We start from the raw sequence: 24,110 nt of genomic DNA, 5'->3' as shown, positions 1-24,110 counted from the left end.
GACAACATACTAGCAATGTGGAAGAATATGCTCGAAAGTAAACTGCTTGCTCCAGTTTTCCTCGAGCTTTCTTAGTTAGATATTGGCACAACACCACTAGAACATCCTGGGACATGGGGGGTAGGTTAACATGCACTGTTGCCGATGAATGAGGCAGGACCCTCAGGTACCTATTCAACAGTTTAATTCTCTCACAAGCAGTTTCCCTGAAAAGATCACTTGCCATCACATTGCTATGCAATGTTTTGATAATTTTGATTATTGTTAAGATCTATTACATCGGTCATTTGCCATCTCAATGACTCTTAGCATTCTAAACTGACATGATTAATAAACCTTTTTGTCAAAGAAGGTGTTTTATATCTGCCCTGTCCTATGTGGCAGCTACTGGTCTTGTGTGGTAGTTGTTGACCACTTGGTGTTTGAAAAGCGAGTCCCAAGATTGAATTTTTCATTCTGCTCATGCTATTTTAAATCTAGCCCTGGGGTGGTGATGGCTGCTTTATTGGCCAACACAGACTGTGTAATCTTCCTGCTGTGGCCTCTGGTTTCCATCACTCTGGACCCCTTGACACACTCAGTACACCTGTAGTCACTTGCTTTGAATATGCTTTTCTTGCTTATGAGCCAACTTTTCTTTCTCCTTGTCTGTTGAATGCCCAGCTTCTGCCTAGAGTTGGTACTCAATTCATTTTTATTGAAAAAAAAATGAATATGTTGCTGTGTGAGCTCAACCATTCTTAACTACCTAGGGAATACTTTAATTATTTAGATTTTCCGTTAGTAGTCATAGCTCCTTTTCAGATCTGAGCTGGGTAATAATTTTAGGGTTTTGTTGAACAAGAAAACTTGAAAAGAATCCAATTAGTGTGAAGATCATTATTACATTCTTATTATTTTAGTCTCTGAGAGAGCAGTGATTGTCAGTCAAGTTTTCTGGGTCATTTTTTTATCTATACTCAGAGATACCACTGTGACTCAGATTTGAAATTTATTTATAGTGCCTTATTAGAATTTTTGGGCTAGTGCTTTAGTCATTTTAAAAAAAATACACAGAAAATTATTTGATAAAAAGTATTTATTCTTGCATTCTTTTTTCTCATTTATAAGTGAAGGAGGATGCAATTTATTGGAGGATCGTCAGTTTAATCAATGTGTGTAAAAATTCTTGAGACTAAACAGCCTATATTCTTTTGGTACCTTGTAAATGCAAAGATTGGGCTCACAGGCTGTTATACAGATACATCAAGCAAAGTGTGTCAGAAAAGTATTTTATAATCGGAAAGCAAACAGAATACCACAGACACTACTGTTTTGTTTTCTATTTGGCTATTCAAAAAAAGAAACGTCTCTGCTTATGAGTAAATAGATAAAATATCCCAGTTCCTCTCAGGGAATGGAAATAATTGTATTATATGTAATGCATAGCATGTTGAAAAATAAAAGGTGAACTAAAGTGACTGCCACCCCACAAAAATCTTTTAGAGGCTGGAGACTATGATACATTATATGCCCTTCTACACCCTGACTCTATTAATACTAAAGCCTCTTAACAGCATGTGTAATATTTCTGTTAATTGCAGGATGGTACTGGTAAGTGGGTTATGTGAATCAGAATTCCCTTGTGGTCACTCATTACTAAGCCTAGAGAGGGATGCATTTTGAAAATTAGAAAAAAATGTTAAATTTTCACATGTATTTGATTATAGCTACTTCAGTATCATATATAGATTATAGCCTCAGAGAACAAGCACACTGGCAGACTTTTAATTTCAAAAAATGACAAAAATATAATTGCAAATTAGATGGAAATTTTATCCTGTGATCCTGTAGCTAATTTAGCATCTGAACTTGTGTGTCCAAGTTCCATTTGGTAGTTACAGCTTTCCAAAATTACATTGATCAAACCCAGTGTCATATTTGCTTATAAAGATCGTGAAAGTTTCCTCCAAAGGTTGAGATGAGGATTGTTTAAATGTGAAGTAAATAGAAGGAAAGAGCTGCATAGAATATTCTTCTTGTGTTGCTTCTCGATTCTCTAAGACTCTGCACTGATTGTTTCTTACATTTGTTGTTGTTGCTGTTGAAGAGAAAACTGTACATACCAAATGATAGCCAATTGGTGTGTGGACTCTGGAGTCTGCAGCGTACCACCCCGCCTCACCCTTTCTTTTATTTGTTGCAGTAATGTGCCTAGTGTTGGGAGCCTAGCAGATCCAGACTATCTGAACACACCACAGATGAACACGCCGGTGACACTGAACAGCGCTGCCCCAGCCAGCAACAGTGGGGCAGGAGTCCTCCCATCTCCAGCGACCCCTCGCTTTTCGGTACCCACACCACGAACCCCCAGAACCCCAAGAACTCCCAGAGGTGGGGGCACTGCCAGTGGTCAAGGATCTGTTAAATATGACAGCACTGATCAGGGGTCACCAGCCTCTACCCCTTCTACCACACGGCCCCTTAACTCTGTGGAGCCTGCCACCATGCAGCCAATTCCTGAGGCCCACAGTCTTTATGTCACCCTGATTCTCTCAGATTCTGTGATGAATATCTTTAAAGACAGAAACTTTGACAGCTGTTGCATCTGTGCCTGCAACATGAACATCAAAGGGGCAGATGTTGGGCTCTACATCCCCGATTCTTCCAATGAGGACCAGTACCGCTGCACCTGTGGGTTTAGTGCGATTATGAACCGCAAACTTGGCTACAATTCAGGACTCTTCCTTGAAGATGAGTTGGATATTTTTGGGAAGAATTCTGATATTGGTCAGGCTGCAGAAAGGCGCTTAATGATGTGTCAGACCACCTTTCTTCCTCAGATGGAGGGAGCCAGAAAATCCCAGGAGACACCCATAAGCCTTCTTCTTCTCCTTCAGAATCAACATACACAACCTTTTGCTTCTCTGAGTTTCCTGGACTATATTTCCTCTAACAGTCGCCAAACTCTTCCCTGTGTAAGCTGGAGTTATGACCGGGTACAGGCAGACAACAATGATTACTGGACAGAGTGCTTTAATGCGCTGGAGCAGGGACGGCAGTATGTGGATAATCCCACTGGTGGGAAAGTGGATGAAGCTCTGGTGAGAAGTGCCACTGTGCACTCTTGGCCTCATAGCAATGGTAGGTGTCCCAGAATTCAGATTTGCATCTTAAAAAGTATCTTGATGTGACGATAACTTAAAAGTTTTCTTGGTTTATGTGACAGAAATTTAAATTTCATCTGTTGAGGAAAAAAAAAAAAAGACACAATTAAAATGAGAGCTTTGTTGATTTCTCCCTAAATTTAGAACTGGGGCAGTGATTTCTATTGAAATATTTTTGGAGAAGAGTAATTGTGTTCTGAAAATTTCTTCTTATATCAATCACAGCAGGCAACCCATTTTGGCAGCCTGTGTCTGCAGAGTATCAAAGTCATCCCCAGTGTACACGCTGATCGTTTGCATACCTCGCATGCTAACATGCACCCATTCCTCAGGATCAGGTGCTAGTGAGGCCTCATTCTTAAACCCTTCTGTCCATTTACCAAGTACTTTCCCCTTTCTCTGGTTTCCCAACATATTGAATCTCTTATGAAAATAATCACATTACTTTGTGGTTACTGAAATACATTACAAGCTCTTATCATATTAAAAGTTCCAGTTGGGCTAAGGGTATAGCTCAATAGTAGTAGAGCATATGCTTTGCATGCATGAGACCCATACGGGCAGGGGATCTCCATTTTGGAGTAGGGCTCTAAAAGTTCTAAGCGACCTGCTTGCCTCTTCCCTTATCATTCACTCTCTACACTGTGATACATGCTGGGACATAAAATCATGACTGAGGGAGACAGGGTATCTGCCCTCATGGATAGATCTTACCTATTTTGAAAAATGGACATTTGAATGTTAATAAAATAATTACACACATAAGCATATTATTACAAATCATTGAGTGATGAACACATGGGCTAGAGGGGCCACCCCAGACTGCAGGTCAGAAAACACTCACCGAGGCAGTAGCACCTACTTTGAGAACTCAGTGATGAGCATGGACCAGGTAGCTGAAGAGGGTAGGGCGCAGGTTGTTGCATCCCAGCTAGAAGAAGAGGCAAACGTGAAGATGCAGAGTTATGTGAAGCCTGGGACTCCCAGAGAAATGGAAGAGTAAAAAGCCAGCAGGGGCTAGATTATAGAGAGCCTTTAATGGAGGGGTTGGGCCTTCATCGGAAGAGTAGTAAGAAGTCATTAATGGTTTTAAGAAGAGGCGTTGACGTCAGATTTGCATAGTTAAACAAAACACTATATTCTGGCCATAATGTGGGGTGTGGATTAGAAAATGGCAGGAATGGATCTGGGAAGATATAAGACCAAATGAAAAATGGAAACTTGCCTTAGAGTGGAGAAGAAATGGACACAGTCAAGAGATGTTTACAAAGTATTATTGCAGGGTTTGTTAATGCCAGGAGTTTGGAGGATTAGGGTGAGGGAGAAGTTAAGGAAGATGCCCAGGTTTGTGGCTTGGGTCCCTGGGCAGACAGTGGTGTCATTCAGAGATCCACATACTTGAGTAGGATGAGAAGTCCAGGTAGAAATGTCAAATAGAGACATAGTCCTGGAGTTCAGTGGGCAGGGAGAGGTTGGAATGTGGGTGATATTTCCAGTCGGGGCACAGAGAAGTTCACTAGGAGGAGGAAGTGTAGAGTGAGCAGTGGACAAAGCCACACTGAAATTTGACAAGAACAGAAGTGGGAGCCTGTAAAGGAGGTAGAGAAGGAAGACCAGAGAAAGACCTGTCTTGGAAGCCAGGCGTATAGGAGTAAGCAGTGTTGCAGAAAGAAGATGGGTCTACAGACATTAAAGTGCAGCTGAATAGATTCAGATAAGGGTTAAGCACATTTTCTGAGCACAATGAGAACTGGTTCTGTTGGGGCGTGGGGACAGACAGGATGACCACACAGTGAAAAGAAAGGGACAGAGACCAGGCTGGAGGGGGTGTGTGAATGAAACATGGACTCTGCCTCCGAACAGCTGTCAGTCTTGCAGAAAAAGGTCATTAATGCTCCTTAAATATGGACTGAAGTAAAGAATAATAAAAGCAAACCCAGAAGACAGAGGTCAGTGGAATAGGGGAGGATACACATTCCAAGCAGGCTAAGCAAGAAGGTACTCACGGCTACTCCATGGCAGCAGCCACCCTTAAGGGAGCATTAAAGGGTTGTCTTCATTTTCATAACTGCTTAAGTTCAAATAGCATCCTGTGCTTAGCAAGCCTTTAATTAATGTCTACAGAATAAATATATGAAGTAAAGAAAATGCCACCTTTTCCTTAAAGAAATGTACATGATCACCTGCAGTGGTTCTTTTCACTAGATCGTGACCTTTGGACAGAAACACACTCTGTGAATCAGTGGTATCATCTTTCCCCTTGAGAAGGTGGACATCTTTATTGCAGGGGAAGTCTGGAAATTTTTAAGATGTTAAAACTAGCAGATATTACTATAGATGAATAAGATGGGAGACAGAGTTGCAAAAAAGCAATGCCTTAAATCACATCCTTTCACAACACCTTTTATTTTGTGTGTAGAGGAAGAGAGTTTATGGCTTGCTTTTATTTTTTATTTAATTGTAGATTGACACAATACCTTTATTTTATTCATTTATTTTTATGTGGTGCTGAGGATGGAACCCAGGGCCTCACATGTGCTAGGCACTGGGCTACAACCCCTGCCCTCTGGCTTGCTTTTATTTTTCTCAAATCCGTGGTTTTGTTATTTTCCACTTTAGGTCGCTATGGGTATAGAAGTACTTTCTGTCTTTCTTTATTATAAATTAAAAAGAAGCACAGGTTTAAGGTACAGGTGATTAGCACTGCTTTATCCTCACCAGATAGCTGGGCAAGGTGTGGAGAAATGTCCAAGAGGCCAGGCTGCCACTCAGCTCCGCAAGTGGTCATATGGGGATATGGGGTTTGACCCTGACTTGTCAGGTCCCCCATGGCAGCAGCCACCCCTAAGGTTTTCAGAGAAACTGGGTACCCCAATTTGTGCATGAAATTGGAGTAGTCCTTCCAGAGTTTAAAGAAAAAACAAAAACTCTATGTACTACCAGTTTGTAACCTGTGTTGTATTGATGTAGGGACAGATCTGAGAATATGATAAGAACCCTTCAATACCCTTTCTAATCAGCCAGAAAAGTAGAGCAAGCATCCATCTTCAGAAGTCCAGCTGCAGGCTCTCCTAGCATGCCACCTCCAGCTGGATAGTTGTTTTCTGCAGACATGTTTTAGAATATGATGAGCATTATGGACCCTCCATTCTGGGAAAAGTGCAAACATATTCACACAAGTACTCATGTGGTCTAGCATGGATTCTCAGGGGTTTTCAAATTCTAGGTTAAAAACTCCTCTCAAGTGACAGCTGGCAGAAGGAATATTTATTCTTTAAACAATTAATTCCTTACCTTCTTCAGCACCCGGATGGCTTCATGCTGTCTCTGCTGCGGTTCTGTTTGCTTCTGGCTGCATTGCAGGTCTTCTCTTTTAGCACTGGTATTTTGTGAAAATATTTTACATTAAGAACATTAAAATCTCTTCCTCTCCTATTTTCCCTCCCCATCTTAGTGCTGGGGATTGAACCCATGACCTTGTACATGCTGGACAAGCACTCTACCACTGAACTACATCATCAGCCCAAAATAGTTTTGTAAAGTTTCTATTTTAGGTTCATTTTGATCTACTCATCTTAAGTCAAAGCATCCATATCCATACAAGTTTGTTTGTTTGTTTGTACTGGGAATTGAACCCAGGGGTGCTTAACCACTAAGCCACATCCCCAGCCCTTTTTATTTTGAGACAGGATCTCGCTAAGTTGCTTAGGACCTTGATAAGTTGCTGAGGCTGCCCTTGAACTTGTGAGCCTCCTGCCTTAGCCTCTCAAGTTGCAGGGATTTTAGGCATGTGCCATCAGGCCTACTTGCAAAGCATTGATAATCACAAGTAAAAGTAATGTGATGTAAAAAAGCTTTTGAAGCTCTCTTATGGAAATTCTTAAACGGGTTTCCATGATTTAAAAAATTATACCTATTCATTTTTTCTCTTTTAAACAATTCTTTAGGTAAACTCTTATCTAGAGTAACAATTTTTCTTTCTATTTGTTTTGGTTAACAAGTTATCAGTTATTTTTTTCTCTAACTTAGACTATCTTTTCTCTTGACTCCTAGGTCAAAACCTTAGAATCTGATACAGCTAATAACATCTTTGTCATGGACTATGACTGAGATCCAAGATGATGACCAAAAAGAGGAGAATGTTAATTCCCTTATCCTTTGTGTTCCCATGTCTCTTCCAGTGCTAGACATCAGCATGCTCTCCTCTCAGGATGTGGTCCGCATGCTGTTGTCCCTGCAGCCCTTTCTCCAAGATGCCATCCAAAAGAAGCGCACGGGCAGGACCTGGGAGAACATCCAGCACGTGCAGGGACCACTCACCTGGCAGCAGTTCCATAAGATGGCGGGACGTGGAACCTACGGTAGTCCTGGCTGACTTAAACCCCTTCTCACCTCAGTGCTCCCCACTGAAGCGTAGCTTCAGTTACTGTCCAACCCTCACTTCACTAGCAAAACGGAATCTTTTTTATTTATTGCTGATAAGCTTTATAAGTTCTTTGTTTCTGAAAGTTTCTTTTGGAGTCAAGTTTTCTAAACAATGTTGGCATAATCCAGGTCCATGAGGAAAACTATCCCTAAAAGGGTGTTTCTTAGATTCTTATCTGCCTAGGTCTGATTGCATATTTGTTTTTCATGGTTCTGGAATAGTTTTTTAGTCAGGATCATAGTGCCTGTGTTAAAGGAAATGAAGTAATACTGCTTGGAAAGTTAACTTTCACTTGTTATGGTCTGTCCTCTGGTTTTATTGGGCCTTCAGAAGAAACTTTAGACTCAATTAATGGTCTTCATCAAAGACTGCTTAATTAGATGATTTGAAAAATACTTTTGAGAGTATTATGTCACAGGTAATGACATTTCAGATCCAAAATTAAGACCAGTGCCCCAGGAATTTCTAAAATGCCCAGACTGTGGGAAATAGAATCTCAAGCACTTTCCTAAATGCCAGTGTTGTTCTAGGTTCAGAAGAATCTCCTGAGCCGTTACCCATCCCTACCCTGCTGGTAGGCTATGACAAGGACTTCCTGACCATCTCGCCATTCTCCTTGCCCTTTTGGGAAAGGCTGTTGTTGGACCCATATGGGGGCCACCGTGATGTTGCCTATATTGTGGTGTGTCCAGAAAATGAGGCCTTGCTCGAAGGAGCCAAAACTTTCTTCAGGGACTTGAGTGCTGTATATGAGGTAAGAAAGTTATTATGAGCATTCTTTTTTATGACATGAGTCTCCTGATTGTTTCTGGTTATGAACTGAATTTGAAAAAACAAATTTCTTAAAAGTAGATTTCAAAGTAAAAATTGCAAACAGAGGATGAAGAAAAGAATTAAATTGGCAAGCTCCCCCCACCCCCACCCTTCCCTCTTGGCTTTATTCTTGATTAGATGGAGAAGAAATTCCTCTACCAGCCTTAGAACACATCTTAAAATCCCATTCACTGTTTTTTTCCCCCACTTATGAGCTCAAAGTTTAAAGGTATTGTTCACTAGGAAAAAAGTGGTAGCTGTGCGCAAGAGGAACTCTACAAAAAAGAAAGCACATCTGTTCTTTTTATTTACTTTTTGGTGGGTAGATACAAGTTCTCAAAAGCTATAAAAAAATAAATAAATGTTTAGCTTGAACATTTCTGAATCAAAAGAAAAGTTGAATGCATTGTGCTTCTGCTGTGTTTTAACACTACCTTCTTCTTCATAACCATAATCATGTGAAAACCAGCTGGATAATGTTCTCTCTCTAATATGTAAATTCTTGTTACTTTCGAAAGGTTAGACTTGTGGCACTTACATTTCTTTTGCTGAGGTCCATATACACTAAGTTCTTTGTACCTTATGATTCATATATGGCAAGATTAAATGAAATTATTTGTTAAAGTGTTTATAACATAGACAGGTACCTAATAAACATTACAAAGTGTTTTGTAAATATGATGCCAAGCTGAATTTCAAATATATTTCCAAAGAGTACATTCACTATCTGTAAGCATACAAGTAAACATGGAATAGTAAATTTAGGAGTTGCTTCAGAGAAATGAGGAGATGCTAAAATGCCATGTGATGATATCTGTTGAGCCATTGGAAGAAACCCTTGGGTATAGTCATTTCTGCATAGCACATGGTCCATGGACACACAATACCAGTAAGTCATAATTAATCTATCACAGACAACTCATCTCTGTCTAAAGCTCACCCATTCTCTCAAATAAAACCTTCAAAGTAAGTTTTAGAAGGTTCAGGCACCCCTCGCCCCATTCTCTCTTGCGTTACTGGGGCTGCTCAAGGAGTATTCACTAAAGAATTTTATGGTGGCTTGATAAGCTTTCACTTAACCCAACTCTAGCAAGGGGTACTAATATGGACTCTTTTGCTGCTGAACAGATAGTTGGCTCTTTGGAGGGTGTTGTGAGTGTCCATTGAGTGTCCTGGAGATTACCAGCAGATTCTCATTGTCCTAAAACAGCTACTTCCTTTTGAAAAGTGATTGGGATGCTTATTGCTTTACCTCTGGACAATCAATCTAACAGATGGCCTATAAAATCTTAGTATTATCTTATGAGAAAACATTATGTGTAAGGATTACTTAAGAGATTTTAGTGGACATATGTCTCAGTTTTAGTAGTTAGAAATCCTGTTAATTCTTCTTCACTTGCTCATTAGCCTTAAGGTAGTGCTCAGCAATCTTCTTTGTGCAAGAGAAATTGGCCTGGGTGAAGAAAGGTTTAGTTTTCTTCTGAGGGCCTAGTTCAGATTTTGGAGAGAGAGCAATTTTAGGGTAAATTAAAAAGTCCAGCTTATAATGTTCATTTGATTGCATGTGATAACCTAAAGGAAAAGGAAAAAGCTTGCATGTTTATGGTAACCTCCCTTGCTGAGCAAAGGGCCGAGTGTAGGTACTGTGTGAAGGACTGACTGACTCCTATTGAAAATAATGGGCTTGCTTGTGTCCTCAGATGTGTAGGCTTGGGCAGCACAAGCCCATCTGCAAAGTGCTACGTGATGGCATCATGCGTGTGGGAAAGACCGTGGCACAGAAGCTGACAGATGAGCTTGTGAGCGAATGGTTTAACCAGCCTTGGAGCAGTGAGGAGAATGACAATCATTCCAGACTCAAACTTTATGCGCAAGTTTGCCGCCATCACCTAGGTAAATGGAGGGTTATTTGGCCAAGCAGAATTGTAGGTGTAAAGTAGCAAGTCCTACCCATCTCCTAACAGATGCGGTAATAGATTTCTTTTGTCTCAAATAATGTTAGCATTTCATTACTATACCTAGTTTAGTCTAATTTTTGTGTTCTAGGTAGTTAAATCCTAATTTTCTTAAGGAAGCAATATCTATTTATACCACATTTTGAAAATTTAGCAGCATGACTTGGTATTAACTGCTTACATTTAACCCATATTCTCAAGAGAACCTCTGAGGTTCGTAAAGCCATATATACATAAGAGCATAATACACCACGATGGCTATGTAATATTGGCTTCTTATTTTTCAGTGAAGGCATGTGAAGTCTGTCTGGAAACAGAATATTATGAGTGATTAATATTTATTTTCAAATAATCTTTTTCTAAAAACTTGTAAGTTGTGTCACATGCATTTCTGTGTTTGCAGTGTGTATAAGCACATCCACAAGTGTGGAGATAGTATTTAGGGTGTCAGAATCAGAATACGGCATCCCAAGAGCATACTTTTTGAAAAATGCAACCATTCTAACATCTGATGAAGTTTGACTCTGCCAAACATTGCTGACATCAACTGTCTGTGTGTTCTCTTTCAGCACCTTATTTAGCCACTCTGCAGCTGGACAGCAGCCTGTTGATACCACCTAAATACCAGACCCCACCAGCAGCAACACAGGGACAAGCTCCGCCTGGGAATGCTGGGCCTTTAGCTTCAAATTCAGGATCAGCAGCTCCCCCAGCTGGCAGTACATTCAATCCCACCTCTAATAGTGGTTCTACAAACCCCCCAACAAGTAGTTCCACATCTGGTTCCTCCGTGCCCCAGGTCTCGTCATCTGCTTCTGCTCCGGGTATTAACCAGATGAGCACTACCTCTTCCTCAGGACTCAGCGGTAGTGTTGGAGGGCAGAACCCCAGTGTTGGGGGCAGTGCCACGGACAGAACCCAAGGGAACATGGGCTGTGGTGGAGACACTGACCTTGGGCAGAGTTCCTCCCAGCCCGTGCAGGATGGACAAGAAAGGTGGGTTCAACTTGGACCTCTTCTTTTGCCCCACCTCAGTGAATCTCCAAATCCAATAGAATGCTCTGTTTTTCTTCTTTCCAGTAAAAAGTGACAACTGTCAATCTGTAGCTACATTAAGAAATTTGACACTTCTAAAAATTTATTGTAACTGACAAACTTATTAAGCTTATTAATTCACTATTAGGCTTGTTATAAAATCTCTTTCTAGAGTATTACCACAGAAAAGAAAAGGGAGTTGAAAAAGAGACCTCCCAGTTTAGAGGTTTAGTATCCTTCTTCCAAAATACTTAGGACTGGAAGTGTTTCAGAGTTTGGAGATTTTTTTAAATTTGGGAATAGTTGCATAGACTTCACAGGTTGAACATCCCTGATCTGAAAATCTGAAATCCAAAGCACTCCAAAATTCAAAACTTTTTGAGCATCATGCTAAAGTTTTGGATTAATGATGTTGGTCACTATTGCCATTTCCATCTGTCCTGGGTGCTAGTGGCTTGATTTGCCTGCTCCTGGTATATGATGCAAACATATTCATACTTTCAGCCTATAGTCATTGTCCACAGAGTCAGTGTGCCCTACAATTGGCTTGTTTCATGTACCTCACAAGTGACTTTCTCTCCAGTGTTACAGAAAGGGAGAGAATAGGAATTCCCACGGAGCCTGACTCTGCAGACAGCCAAGCCTACCCTCCTGCTGTTGTGATTTACATGGTGGACCCATTCACCTACACTGCAGAGGAAGACTCCACTTCTGGAAACTTCTGGCTCTTGAGCTTGATGCGCTGCTACACAGAAATGCTGGATAATTTACCTGAGCATATGAGAAATTCTTTCATTCTCCAGGTTATTGTCTGCAAGTTTATTCTTTACATATGTTGTTTTTATGAAATTAAATTTATGATTTAAAAAATTTGATAGTACATGAAAGTATGAAAGGAAAAATATTCATAATTTTTACCTTTTAGATAAAATCATCATTATTTATTTTTGTTTTTTAGCTTTTCCCCTACATTTTTACAAGGTTGAGATTCTGGTTTTAATATAATTTTTAATCTTTTTCTAGGCATTACTCATGAATATTTTTCCATGTTCCCTACAATTTACACCAGTAACCTTTTCTTTTTGCCGTGTTGGGGATAGAAGGGCCTTGAGCATGGTAGGCAAGTGCTGTACTACCGAGCCCACCCGAGCCTCCCCTGTTTTTAATGACTACATATTTTCCATGTTTAACTATTCCTATGTAAATAGACCTTTAACTCTGCTTTTTTATTTATAAACAAAGCCAAGTAAACGTGTTTGTGTCTTATCTTCCCCCACCCTTTTTACATTTTTAGGTCATTTTTTTAAGGTGGATTCTTAGCTGTAGATGATGAGAAATGTTGTCAGATTCCTTTCCCCAAAACTTATTTACCTTTCTTTTAGCAGTAAACAAGCATGTTTCTTTTCACTACATCTTTGCTAGTTTTATAGTGAAATAATTTTGTAAAAAATATTTTATATGGATGAAAAAATGAGAACTAGGGTGTATTGGGTTTGTTTTGTTTTGTTTTATTTTGTTTTGTTGGTGGTAGTAGTGTTGTTACTGAGGATTGAACCTACTGATGGTCTACCTCTGAGCCACATCTCCACATTTTTTATTTTTTGATAGGGTCTTGCAAAGTTACTTAGGGCCTCGCCAAATTGCTGAGGCTGGTCTCAAACTTGTGATCCTTCTACCTCAGTACCAAGTTGCTGGGATCACAGGTGTGTGTCACCGCATCCAGCATTGGTTTTGTTTTTAATTTTTTTATTTGTTCCTTTTGGGTTTTGTTTTATTGTCACATAAAATGAAAGTTATCCTATAGAATTAAAAGATGGAAATTTAGGTGATCAAAATAGAAGGTTGATAATTGTTCATTGTTTCAACGTCATTCACACACGATTAAGCAGTGACTCCAAAGATGCCGTGCATGCTATGTGTATACATTATACAAATGAGAAAAATAATAAAATGCAAGTTTTAAAATTTTGGAACCATGGCAATAGCAAATCAAAAATTTATACCAAAAGTAGGAGTAGGGTAATTTTTAAGTGAAAGTATGTCTTGGCCAACATAATTTGCTGCTTGTAACATTATGTTATAAAAAACCCTACATGTCACATAGGATTTATGCCACTGGAAGAAATTAGAATTTAATTGACTTATGGTTGACATTTACATTGTTTAAAGCCAAGGTCCCTCCCCCACATCAAGGAATAAATTCATGCCATTTCACTTTTCAGCTGCCTTGTAAACGTAGTAAATCTCCTGGGGTTGGTTGGTTTGTGTTTTAGATTGTGCCTTGCCAGTACATGCTGCAGACAGTGAAGGATGAACAAGTTTTCTACATTCAATACTTGAAGTCCATGGCATTTTCAGTGTACTGCCAGTGCAGGCGACCTCTGCCTACACAGATCCACATTAAATCCCTCACAGGATTTGGGCCTGCAGCCAGCATTGAGATGACCCTCAAGAACCCTGAGGTGAGTATTGGAGGGCAGAAATTTGCAAAAAGAATGCTTTTGTACTAAAAATGCAAGCCAGGAGGATGTCTTATCTGATGCACAGATTTGTTGGTTGCTTGGTTGGTCTTCTACCTTTATATAAGAGTTGGTAGGTTTCTTTAATTGTTAAGTTAAAACAAATACTGCTCTGAACTTTAAAATTATTTTGAGAGAAGAGATAAACAAGCTCTTTTTTGTTTCACTTAAGATCTAAGGCAATAATATACTTATCACTTTTAGGTACTATGCTCAAATTTCCTAAATTTATTTTGTTTCTTACTGTTCTCACTAAACTGCCTTATGTTACAGATTCTCTTCTCTCCTTTGATATGACTCATGTCTGAGGCAGCAGTGATCTGTGTATTCACTGTGTGAGAGCACCTCACTTCTGAGATGTGCTCTCCCAGAGTCCCCAACTTTATCATTCCTCATCTTGTGTTGTTGGGTAGAAATGAATGCTTTTCCCCTCACATCTTCTTGGGTCTACATCCCATAGATAACATACCTTTAAGGGAATTTAAGGCAAGATTTTGCTGAGTTGCCCAGGGCTGCCTCAAACTTGAAATCTTTCTGCCTCAGCCTTCTGAGTAGCTAGGGTTACAGATGTCCACCACCACACCCAGCCAAAATATCTCTTAAACAAAAATCTTATGCTCCCCTTGTTTTTCTCATTCTTTATCTTGAAAATGTGTGTCTAAGGCAGTGTTTAGCTTTATCAAAGCTTTAAAAACCAATTCCCACAACCTCATGGCATGAAAGAAAACCCATTAATAAAAGCCAACAAAAACCTCTTCGCCTTAAGAGACCTTTTTAAAAACATGTTTCTGGGGGGAAAAAAAAGTTTCTGGAAAACTGCATAGGATGCTAAAGCTTGGAAGTGAGAAATGATTCAAGTAATTAATACTGTATTGGAACTTGGTTCAGGTCAGCCTAGTCCCAGGGGAGAAAGCTGCTCAGCTGATGACCTACATTCAGTCTGGTGTTAAATACAGTTTCTATTTTTGGCATTTTCAGTTTAGTTTAGTCTTGGAGTTTGAATTTTTCATTTTTGTGAGCAGTTCATCTATTCTATTAGCTTTTTCGAGAATTTAAAATTTTATCTTTGTTTCTTTGTCTCCTGAAATTATGAATTGCTGTTTTTCTTTATAAATGTGGGATCTTTCTGTTCTTTACATCCTTGTGGAGGTAAAGAATTCAGATGCAGTCATTTCTTGATGCTTTGAGAAGTGATCACAGGTCAAGTAATAACTAATAGTATTGTGTATTCTGTAGTGGAGATTAAAGAAAGGCGGGCTGCCTACTATTTAATATATCCCAAGGCATCATATAACATTTTTAAAGATTATAATATACTTTATCAGAACATCATCAGGGGCTCTTGAGACAAAGTGAGGCTTAGTTTAAAATAAGTGGCAAAAAAGACTTCAAGTAACATGCCTCCCCCCATTCCTTTCAGTGGGAAAAGAGAAATAAGTCTATTTTATTTGAAATAAGTCTATTTTATTTTAAAAACAGAAGCACCACATTTTGTAAATGTTTGCCAAGGTGTGTGAATTCCTGTATGTGAGTCATGGTCAGTTGGTCAGTTGGTGGCCTGTCCGGATGGAGCACTATGCTTCCCTCTCTTCAGCCATTGAGCATCTGCTCTGTGCCAGGTGCTGCCTTCCTGCCAAGACAGGGGGCAGCAGTGAAGGGAACAGCCAGGCCCCTGCTGCATGCAGTGCTGATTCCCTGGGGCAGCCCATGCAAGCACTGTGTCACATAAGAAAGAGTGTACTTCAGTATTTATATGCAAGTTTTGATACTATGGCTAGTATCACTTTCATTTTCTTATGTAATATTTAGCATCATAAAAACAATTTGGTACTAAGTAGAGAGGATTCTGAATGTTCTCAACACAAAGTAACAGTTTGAGGTGATGGATGTACCAGTTACTCTGGCCTGATCATCACATGTTGTCTACATGTTTTAGAATTCACAAGATAAATATATGCAGTAACTATCATTTAAGATATATATATATATATAGTATCATATGGGCTGGGCTGTGGCTCAGTGGCAGAGCGCTTGCCTCGCGCATGAGGTATTGGGTTTGATCCTCAGCACCACATAAAAACGAATAAACAAAATAAAGATATTGTGTTCATGTATAACTAAAAATATTAAAAATAATAATAACAATGAGATATATAGTATCTTAAAACAGTGTTTGGGAATCATATTTTACCTAATTATTCACCACAAGCTGTCTATTGCAGCTAAAATATTTGACATTTAACCTTTTGTTTTATGTCAGACTTTCAAACAACCTCACTTGGACCTTTTTTTTTTAATAACAGCTTTTTTAAATTGTGTAGTTCAGTGATTTTAATATAATCACAAATTTATACAGCCATCACTTCTATCTGATTTTTAGAACATTTTTGTCAATCCTGAAGAAAATTCTACTCCTCACAATCATCCCTGTTTTCCCTCCCCTTAGCTCCTGGCAATCACTAATCTACCTCTGTCTCTCTTGAGTGCCTGTTCTGGACATTTCATATAAATGAAATCATATAAATTGCTGGGAGCCACAGCCAATTAATATGATGCATGGCATTTTTGATTGAAAGGTGACGCCAGCTAGCCATTGAGATGATATGATTATGTTAAAAATTACATTCATATGGATACCGGACTCCTGCTGTTTACCTGGGCCTGCTGCAGGACTCCTGGAGAGTTCCCATTGGTTGGGAAAGTGCAGTAGGAGGGAATTCCGGGGGAAGTTTGGGCGCTGGGGGTCCGGGAAGGAACCGGCGGAACGCCGCGTGGGTGGATCAGGATTCTTCCTGGACACAAACGTGGTATTTGGCGGTTGTTTCAAAAATAAAGTTTGTTCCTGTTTGAGTGGCTCGTGATCTTGTGCCCAGCCAGACAGCGGCAATAAATGTGATTTTTTAAATATCTGGCCTCTTTCGTTTAGCATAGTTTTTATAAGGCTCCATGTTATAGCATGAATCATTTCATGGTTAAATAATATTCCGTGGGATGGTTATACCATATTTTATTTATCTCTCCATTAGCTGGTAGACTTTTGGGTTGTTTCCACTTTTTGACTATTGTGAATAATGCTGTCACAAACTTTTGTACAAAGATTTTGTGTGGACATGTGTTTTCAGTTCTTTTGATAAGTATGTTAGAGTCCAATTTCTGGGTCATATAGAAAGTGAATGGAGTAGTGGTGGGTTGGCTTTACAACTTTGAGGAAATCATTGAGTATCTCTGGGCCTGAGTTTTGAACCCTAAAATGAATACTTTGGATTCAATTATTTCTAAAGCCTCCTTTATCTTTAAAATTGTGTTTTTCTGTTAACTACTGTGCCTCCTGCTGACAGTTCAGGAATCAGTAACTATGGTTGTGGGTCAGATCTGGCCTACCCCTGTACTTGTATAACAAACCAGGTAAAAATTATTTTTCCATTTATAAAAAGACAAGAGTATATGACAGAGACCCCTAAAATATAATCTTTACTATCTGGTCCTTTATAAACATTTTCTTACTCCTGTTGCAATTTATTAAATAGCAATGTGTATATGATAGCTGTTAAAAAAACAATGTCAATTACGTTTTTGCTAGTTTTCTAAAATATTTGTCTTGGGTAACAGCTAATGTTTTGGATTTCTAAAATTTCCTTTTCACACATATGCCTATTATTAAAATATATGTATACTGCTGCTTGCTGAATTTCCAGTAAAAAAATGTCACATAACAAGCACATGAAACAAAAGTGTAACCAGCAACAGAAGCTCCTTAGTGTCCCTTTGTAGTCACTGATGGTACTATTTTGACTTCTACCAACATAGACTGTTTTTGACCTTACATAAATTGATTCATACAGTTTATATTCTTTTGTGTCTGGCTTCCTGCACTCAGTGTTGAGATTTATCCATTTTTGTTGTTTGTTGTGTTTTTTTTTCATTATCTTTGCTGTTTAATATTCTGATTATGTGACTCTAACACAATTTGTCATCCATTTTACTGTTGATGGGTATTTAGGTTGTTTTCAACTTGGAGCTATTATGATTAATACTGTTAGGAATATTATGACACCTGTTCTTGGGAGACACATATATGCCTTTGTTGAGTCACAGAGGGGCAATGTGTAAAAGCTCTGCATTCTCACCAAACATAGTATTTTCTGCCTTTTTTATTCAAACATTCTGGCTGATATATGTAGGGTTATCTCATTGTGGTTTCAATTTCCACTTTCCTATTAACTAATGAAATTAGTCCAGTTTACTTTCCAAAATAGTCATTTCTTTTAATAAGAAAATATTAGGTTGGTTGGGTTTCCTACCTTATATCATTTAAACAGTCTTTTTGTCATCTATGTGAACATTACTGTTTACATGTGTAGTACTGGAACAGGGGTGGGAAACAGTCTGTCATCATCACCATTTGTCCCTGTTGGTTTCCCTCAATCTTATTCTGGGTTTTGTTGTAAACATTACATTGGGTGACTTTGTATTGAAACTGATTTTGATCTTGATTTCAGCGGCCCAGCCCAATCCAGCTTTACTCCCCTCCCTTTATATTGGCCCCAATCAAAGACAAATCAAAGCAGACAGAGCTGGGAGAGAACTTTGGTGAGGCCAGCCAGAAGTACAATGTGCTCTTTGTGGGCTATTGTCTATCCCATGACCAGCGCTGGCTCTTGGCTTCCTGCACTGACCTCCATGGGGAGTTATTAGAGACCTGCGTTGTGAATATTGCTTTACCAAACAGGTGAGAGGCCTTGATATCTGTGTTATGTGTAAATTAATGCTGTATCTTTGTTCAGATGTGACTTGAGCTCATTTTCCTATCTAAATGCAATGGAAACAGCATGGATATGTCCTTTGGAATTTTATAGCGTGTGTCTCATTAAGTGGTAACTTTGACTTATGCAGGGATCTCTTCTCCATTTCTTTCTTTCTTTCTTAGGTCACGGAAGAGTAAAGTATCTGCACGTAAGATTGGACTGCAGAAACTGTGGGAATGGTGCATAGGCATTGTGCAAATGACATCACTGCCCTGGAGAGTTGTGATTGGAAGACTTGGGCGCCTTGGCCATGGGGAGCTTAAAGGTGAGAAATTCCTGAAGCAGGATGTAGAAACCGGAAAGGGCTGAGCAGATACTAGTAACTAAGCAAAAAGGAAAAAATTTAAAGCTGGTAGTAAGACTAAAACATTATATTTTTGGTTGTTTTACATGTGTAAGTATCATGTTTTTAAATTCTTTTTTTAAAATATGTTTTTAGTTGTATATGGACTCAATGTCTTTGTTTTCACGTGGTACTAGGATCGAACCCAGTGCCTCACACTTTCGAGGCAAGTGCTCTACCACTGAGCCACAAGCCCAGCCCTTAAACTTTTCTTTAGTAGCAAAATTATTTCTCCAAATAAAATTTCAAGTATAAAACAGAAATGGTGAGTTATTATAACTTATTATTATATTATAGTATAAAAGTCATGTGCTCAGTAAATCTAAATTTCTAACATTAATTTATATACTGAGGCAGTGAGATGAACAAGTTAATTTTAAAGACCAGAGATCTTCTATCAGAGATTAAAGGTGATTGTTGAAATCATATATAAAAATTTCCTTCAGTTTATCTGTTTGGTGGCTGAAGATGGTGATTTTTGTGTTTCTCTAGTTTGTTTTGGCGACATATTAGCAAGAAAATCCTGTTTCAGGAAGACAGAGTAGTAAGTAGGAGCAGGTCTTTATTCCCAGTGCCAACGCCTGGTATTTTTCAGTCTAGAAGGTAAAAAGAACAGATTTTTCTTTTTTAGTTGTATCCCCAATACATCTTCCTCTGCTTGTATTCCTTATTATAAGCATAACAGTCAAGAAGTACTAAAAGTAACTTTGCCTAATGCACAACCAACCCCTAGCAGCTGCCTTGCCTGGCACTGTCCTCATTTGTGTAGCTATTTACATAGTGTTTACAGGAGTAATACGAATAGGCCTCAACAGATACTTAAAAACCTTATTAATTAATGACACATTTACAAGAAGTTTTGTATATGCATATTGATAGAAATTTTTTTCTAAAGACTGCACCAAAGCAAAACTTACATCACAAATTAGCTTAGTGGTTTCCTGCATGCAAGTACATTAGAGCCAGCAGAGTTTCTTGGTCAAGGGTCAGAGTAAACATTTTGCACTTTGTAGGTGAAATGGTCACTGTTGCAGCTGCTCAGCTCTGCTGTTGTAACATCAAAGCAGCCATAGAAAATGCCTACATTAATGGAGGTGACTGTTGTTAATAAAACTTTATTTACAAAAATAGGTAATAGCAGGATTTGACCTGCAGACCATAGTATGCTGACCCCTGCATTAAGCATCTAAGATATTTCTTTATGGGAAATTGATTTCAGATATTCGTGGATCCCTGAAATAAAACACCACTGATATAGGTAGAACTTACATTGTAGGGAATACCTAAGTGTAACTCATTGACTACAATGAACATTGCATTTGAAGTTAATTTTCAGGATTTATGTAAGTTTATACAAATATTGCATAATATGTATTATTCTTAAGCATCAATTACACATGAAGTTATTTTAGTAATATGGTGAAACTATAGACCAATAGGAAATATACCTTTTTCATTTGTTAAGGAATATCATAATGAATCTAATATCAGTAGCCTGAAGGTTAATACATTCAGGGATTCATCATTTCATTTCTGTCAGATTTCCTATCTTCCTCCATACTCTGCTTTTTAGTTAATCTTATTTCTTAAAGGCTTTGAGCTATTCTTAATCCTTGGGGAAGGTTAGCATATAATAGAAAAGAAAAAGTGGGGATAAGAATGTAGTCTAGTCACTTAGTGTTTTGGAAAATGATTAAGGCCATCTCTGTCCCTGGCGTCATTTTCAAAGGGGGCACACTCTTGTTTCTTCTCTCTTAGAGGAGAGGGGCATAAGTGACTAGAAGAGCCCATCCAAAGACTGATAGAAAGCACACTCTCGGTAACAGAAACACTGGTGAACCCCACGTGCAGATCTGTTTATTCATCTCTGTCTCCCTCCTTTGTGGATCCATCTCCCTCCATTTTTGTGGCACTGTCAGATCGCAGCCTTTGGACTTTTGATTCCGCTTTATCAATTTCTATTATCTCCAGAGTGCTTATGATGAAGCATTCACCCTGCCTTTACCTTCTTGTTTGGTTTGAGATGCAAAGCTCACACCTGTCTGATTTTGGACAGTTTTAAAACATACATTCTTCATGTTCCTGGACACCTTCATTTCACCCTCTTCAGATTGAGGTTCCTTAGAAATATGAAAACATTTTTCTATTCAGCTTGTCTGAAAAAAAAAAAAAAAACGTGCAGGTGAGAAGCCTGCAGTGAAGTGGCATTTGATTAGTGGGCTGTGATGTGACAGCAGTTTGCTACACAAGAGTAGTGCATAGCTCATGGGTATTGTAGAGGTCAAAAGAGGGGACCAAGTGACTTTCGCCTCCCAGAGTAACATACCTGCAAGAGTGTTCTGATTGAGCACAATGCTTTTGTTCAGAAGCAGTACACAAATGTCACAAGTCGTGCTTCCAGCTTTCAGTTTTAACTATCACTGTGGCACCACTGGAGAACTGCACTCTCACAAGTTGTTTGTGAGGTCCTTTGGATGTTTTAAAAAAGGTTCACTTAGTTTCTGCTGCTGCTTGCCTTTTGTGGAAGTAATAATCAACCTCCTGTAGTAAACAGAAGTGAGGCTCCCCCAGCTCTGCTGTCATCCAAAGAAAAGTACTGATAAACTGGGGGAAAGGAGGAGAAGGGCTAGAACAATCTTAACACTAACTTTATCATCAGAAGGCATTATAAGTGTCTAAATCTACCACGGTCTTTATGGGACTCTCAAGGGTCATTTCAGACATGACTTCAGCCTCCAGTATAGTAGACCTTTGTTTCTGAGTTAATGAGGTATAATAGAATTCAAGTAACATTTTCTTTGTAGTAAGGAGGTAAGGAGAGGAACTGAAAATGGAAGGGAATATGGAGAGACATGTTCCCTTTAGGATCCAGTCATGGAAATTCAATTTCCAAATAATATTGCCAAAAAGTTCAGACCTCATACCAGTGTGTGTTTATGAAGACTGTATTATAACTATGATATTTGACTTCAGATTGGAGTATCCTCCTTGGAGAATGTTCACTACAGACAATCAGCAAACAGCTCAAGGATGTGTGCCGGATGTGTGGAATCTCTGCCGCAGACTCTCCTTCTATCCTTAGTGCCTGCCTGGTTGCCATGGAGCCCCAGGGGTCCTTTGTAGTGATGCCAGGTAAATTTCCTCTTGTCAGTTTCATTCATTAGGTATTACATCAGTTCGGTTCATTCAAACTTAAATCACAGGCAGGTGTAGAATATCTCACTATTATTATATCTCTGTAAGAGAATATTGTACTTTGAGCTCAGTCATGGAAACCATTTGATCTCTTCCGAGGGGAATGGTTTGTGATTTTATTGTCTTTGCTGACCACAGTTTGGGGGAGAGGTGAAAGTCTGGATCTGAGGGAGAGCTCTTAGAGCCATGATTAAGGACTATTGCCCACCCCTAGTTACCTCTGTTGCCTGCACCACTTGGGAAGTGACATAACTTCATTGTGCTTCTGTCCTTGTCTATAAAATGGGGGTAATAGATAGTACATCGAGGTTACTATAAAAGTTGGCATGTGGTAAGCAAGCATTCGGTGTCTGTTACTTACAACATTACTTATTTAAATGGTACCATTTTTATGGGATTGTTATCATTTAGGAAACATACTTTATTGTGAGCAACCAGAGAAGAAAAACTGGAGATTTATATTATTAGAAATACTACATAAGTAATTTAAAAAAATATTAGCTGGACTCAATCCAGTTTTATCTTAAAATTTTCAGAGTTAAATGAGGTGGGTGTGTGATAGCTGTGTGCTCTGTGTTAAATTCTTTGAAAATATTTTAACAATTGGGCCCAACTCTAAATGTGTATCCACCACGATATTTGCACTAAACTGGAACCACTCCCCTTCAGGCCCTCTGAGAACCTCATTCCAGGGATGTTCACTGCTGCTGAGGGGAACTGACACAATTCTTTTTTTGATTTGTTTGTTTTTTTTAAAGATGCTGTCACAATGGGCTCTGTTTTTGGCCGAAGTACTGCACTGAACATGCAGTCTTCTCAGCTGAATACCCCTCAAGACGCGTCTTGTACACACATCTTGGTGTTCCCAACATCATCAACCATCCAGGTGGCTCCAGCAAACTATCCCAATGAGGATGGATTCAGCCCTAACAATGGTGAGTGGAGGCCTCTTTGTAACCAATTAGAGACCCTTCTATCAACAGGGCACAGAATTAGAATATGGAGCTACCGTGCTGCTGCAGGTAGTTCTGTGGTGTAGTGAAGATCACATGAAATAGTACTAGGATTGGAGGGTTGAGGATCTTTTTGGTTTTAGAGCTTTAATTTGTCCCCATTATTATTAAGACCAAATAAAGACTTTTCCTCAGTTGGGTAATTAATTTTCCTCTGTTTTTCATTAAAGGCAAAAATAATTGCCTGATAATGCCTTGCACGTGGTGCCATTCTTTAAATAAATATTTGTTGATCTGCTTTTAAATGTTGAAGTACAAGGCAATATGAAGATAGTGCCTTCCTTCCTCTAGTCCTTGGGAATCTAATTTGATTAGTATTTTTAAACTGTGAAATGCTCAGTATTAAGCATTAATTTGTGCAATTTTTAAAGAGTTGTTTTTTAATAGGTGGCAGCATTTACTCATGTTAAATGGGGGATAAGGAAGGATAACAGATTTTATATGTAGCATGATCACAATAAAATAACAAAAACATGAAAAAGGGAAAAGATCATAACAAAAATCTTCATGCTGTTTGGGTTACGGGTAATTGTTTTTTTCCTTTTTACACTTTCCATTTTTTTTTTTTTTTTTTTTTTTTTTTGCTTTGAGTGCATCTTACTTTTACGATGTGGGAGGGAATTTCTTAATGAAAGCCTGGTGCTTTGATCTGCTCTTGGAGGATGCCTCCTCCTGTTTCGGGCAAGTTCTCACCTGTGAATGTGCATTCATTCAGCCTTCAGTGTTTTGGCTGCTAATTAGATGCATAGATGGTAGTTTACTGTGTTCTTAATGATGCCAACTTTAACTGTAATAATTAAATTGCTTCTTTAACTGTTTTACTATATTTTCATGTACCTTTGGAGGCTACACAGACTTGT

General features: G+C 38.9%; 1 protein-coding gene across 3 annotated transcripts in view; it reads left to right on the top strand.

The window, feature by feature from the left end:
- Positions 1 to 24,110, top strand: part of Med13l (mediator complex subunit 13L) — a 309,479-nt gene that overhangs the window by 271,371 nt on the left and 13,998 nt on the right. For 2 of the 3 annotated variants that reach the window (XM_076855405.2, XM_076855371.2), the window contains exons 17-27: positions 2,186 to 3,123; positions 7,328 to 7,507; positions 8,103 to 8,326; positions 10,086 to 10,278; positions 10,910 to 11,336; positions 11,959 to 12,178; positions 13,649 to 13,837; positions 18,394 to 18,623; positions 18,822 to 18,964; positions 22,016 to 22,174; positions 22,996 to 23,172. In XM_076855405.2, coding sequence (XP_076711520.2) covers positions 2,186 to 3,123; positions 7,328 to 7,507; positions 8,103 to 8,326; positions 10,086 to 10,278; positions 10,910 to 11,336; positions 11,959 to 12,178; positions 13,649 to 13,837; positions 18,394 to 18,623; positions 18,822 to 18,964; positions 22,016 to 22,174; positions 22,996 to 23,172 — 3,080 coding nt within the window. The remainder of the gene's footprint in view (positions 1 to 2,185; positions 3,124 to 7,327; positions 7,508 to 8,102; positions 8,327 to 10,085; positions 10,279 to 10,909; positions 11,337 to 11,958; positions 12,179 to 13,648; positions 13,838 to 18,393; positions 18,624 to 18,821; positions 18,965 to 22,015; positions 22,175 to 22,995; positions 23,173 to 24,110) is intronic. The other variant, XM_076855448.2, reaches the window with a different exon arrangement.

Source organism: Callospermophilus lateralis, chromosome 1 (assembly GCF_048772815.1).
Source record: "Callospermophilus lateralis isolate mCalLat2 chromosome 1, mCalLat2.hap1, whole genome shotgun sequence".
Lineage (NCBI taxonomy): Eukaryota > Metazoa > Chordata > Mammalia > Rodentia > Sciuridae > Callospermophilus > Callospermophilus lateralis.
This window is presented reverse-complemented; position numbering and strand designations above follow the sequence as displayed.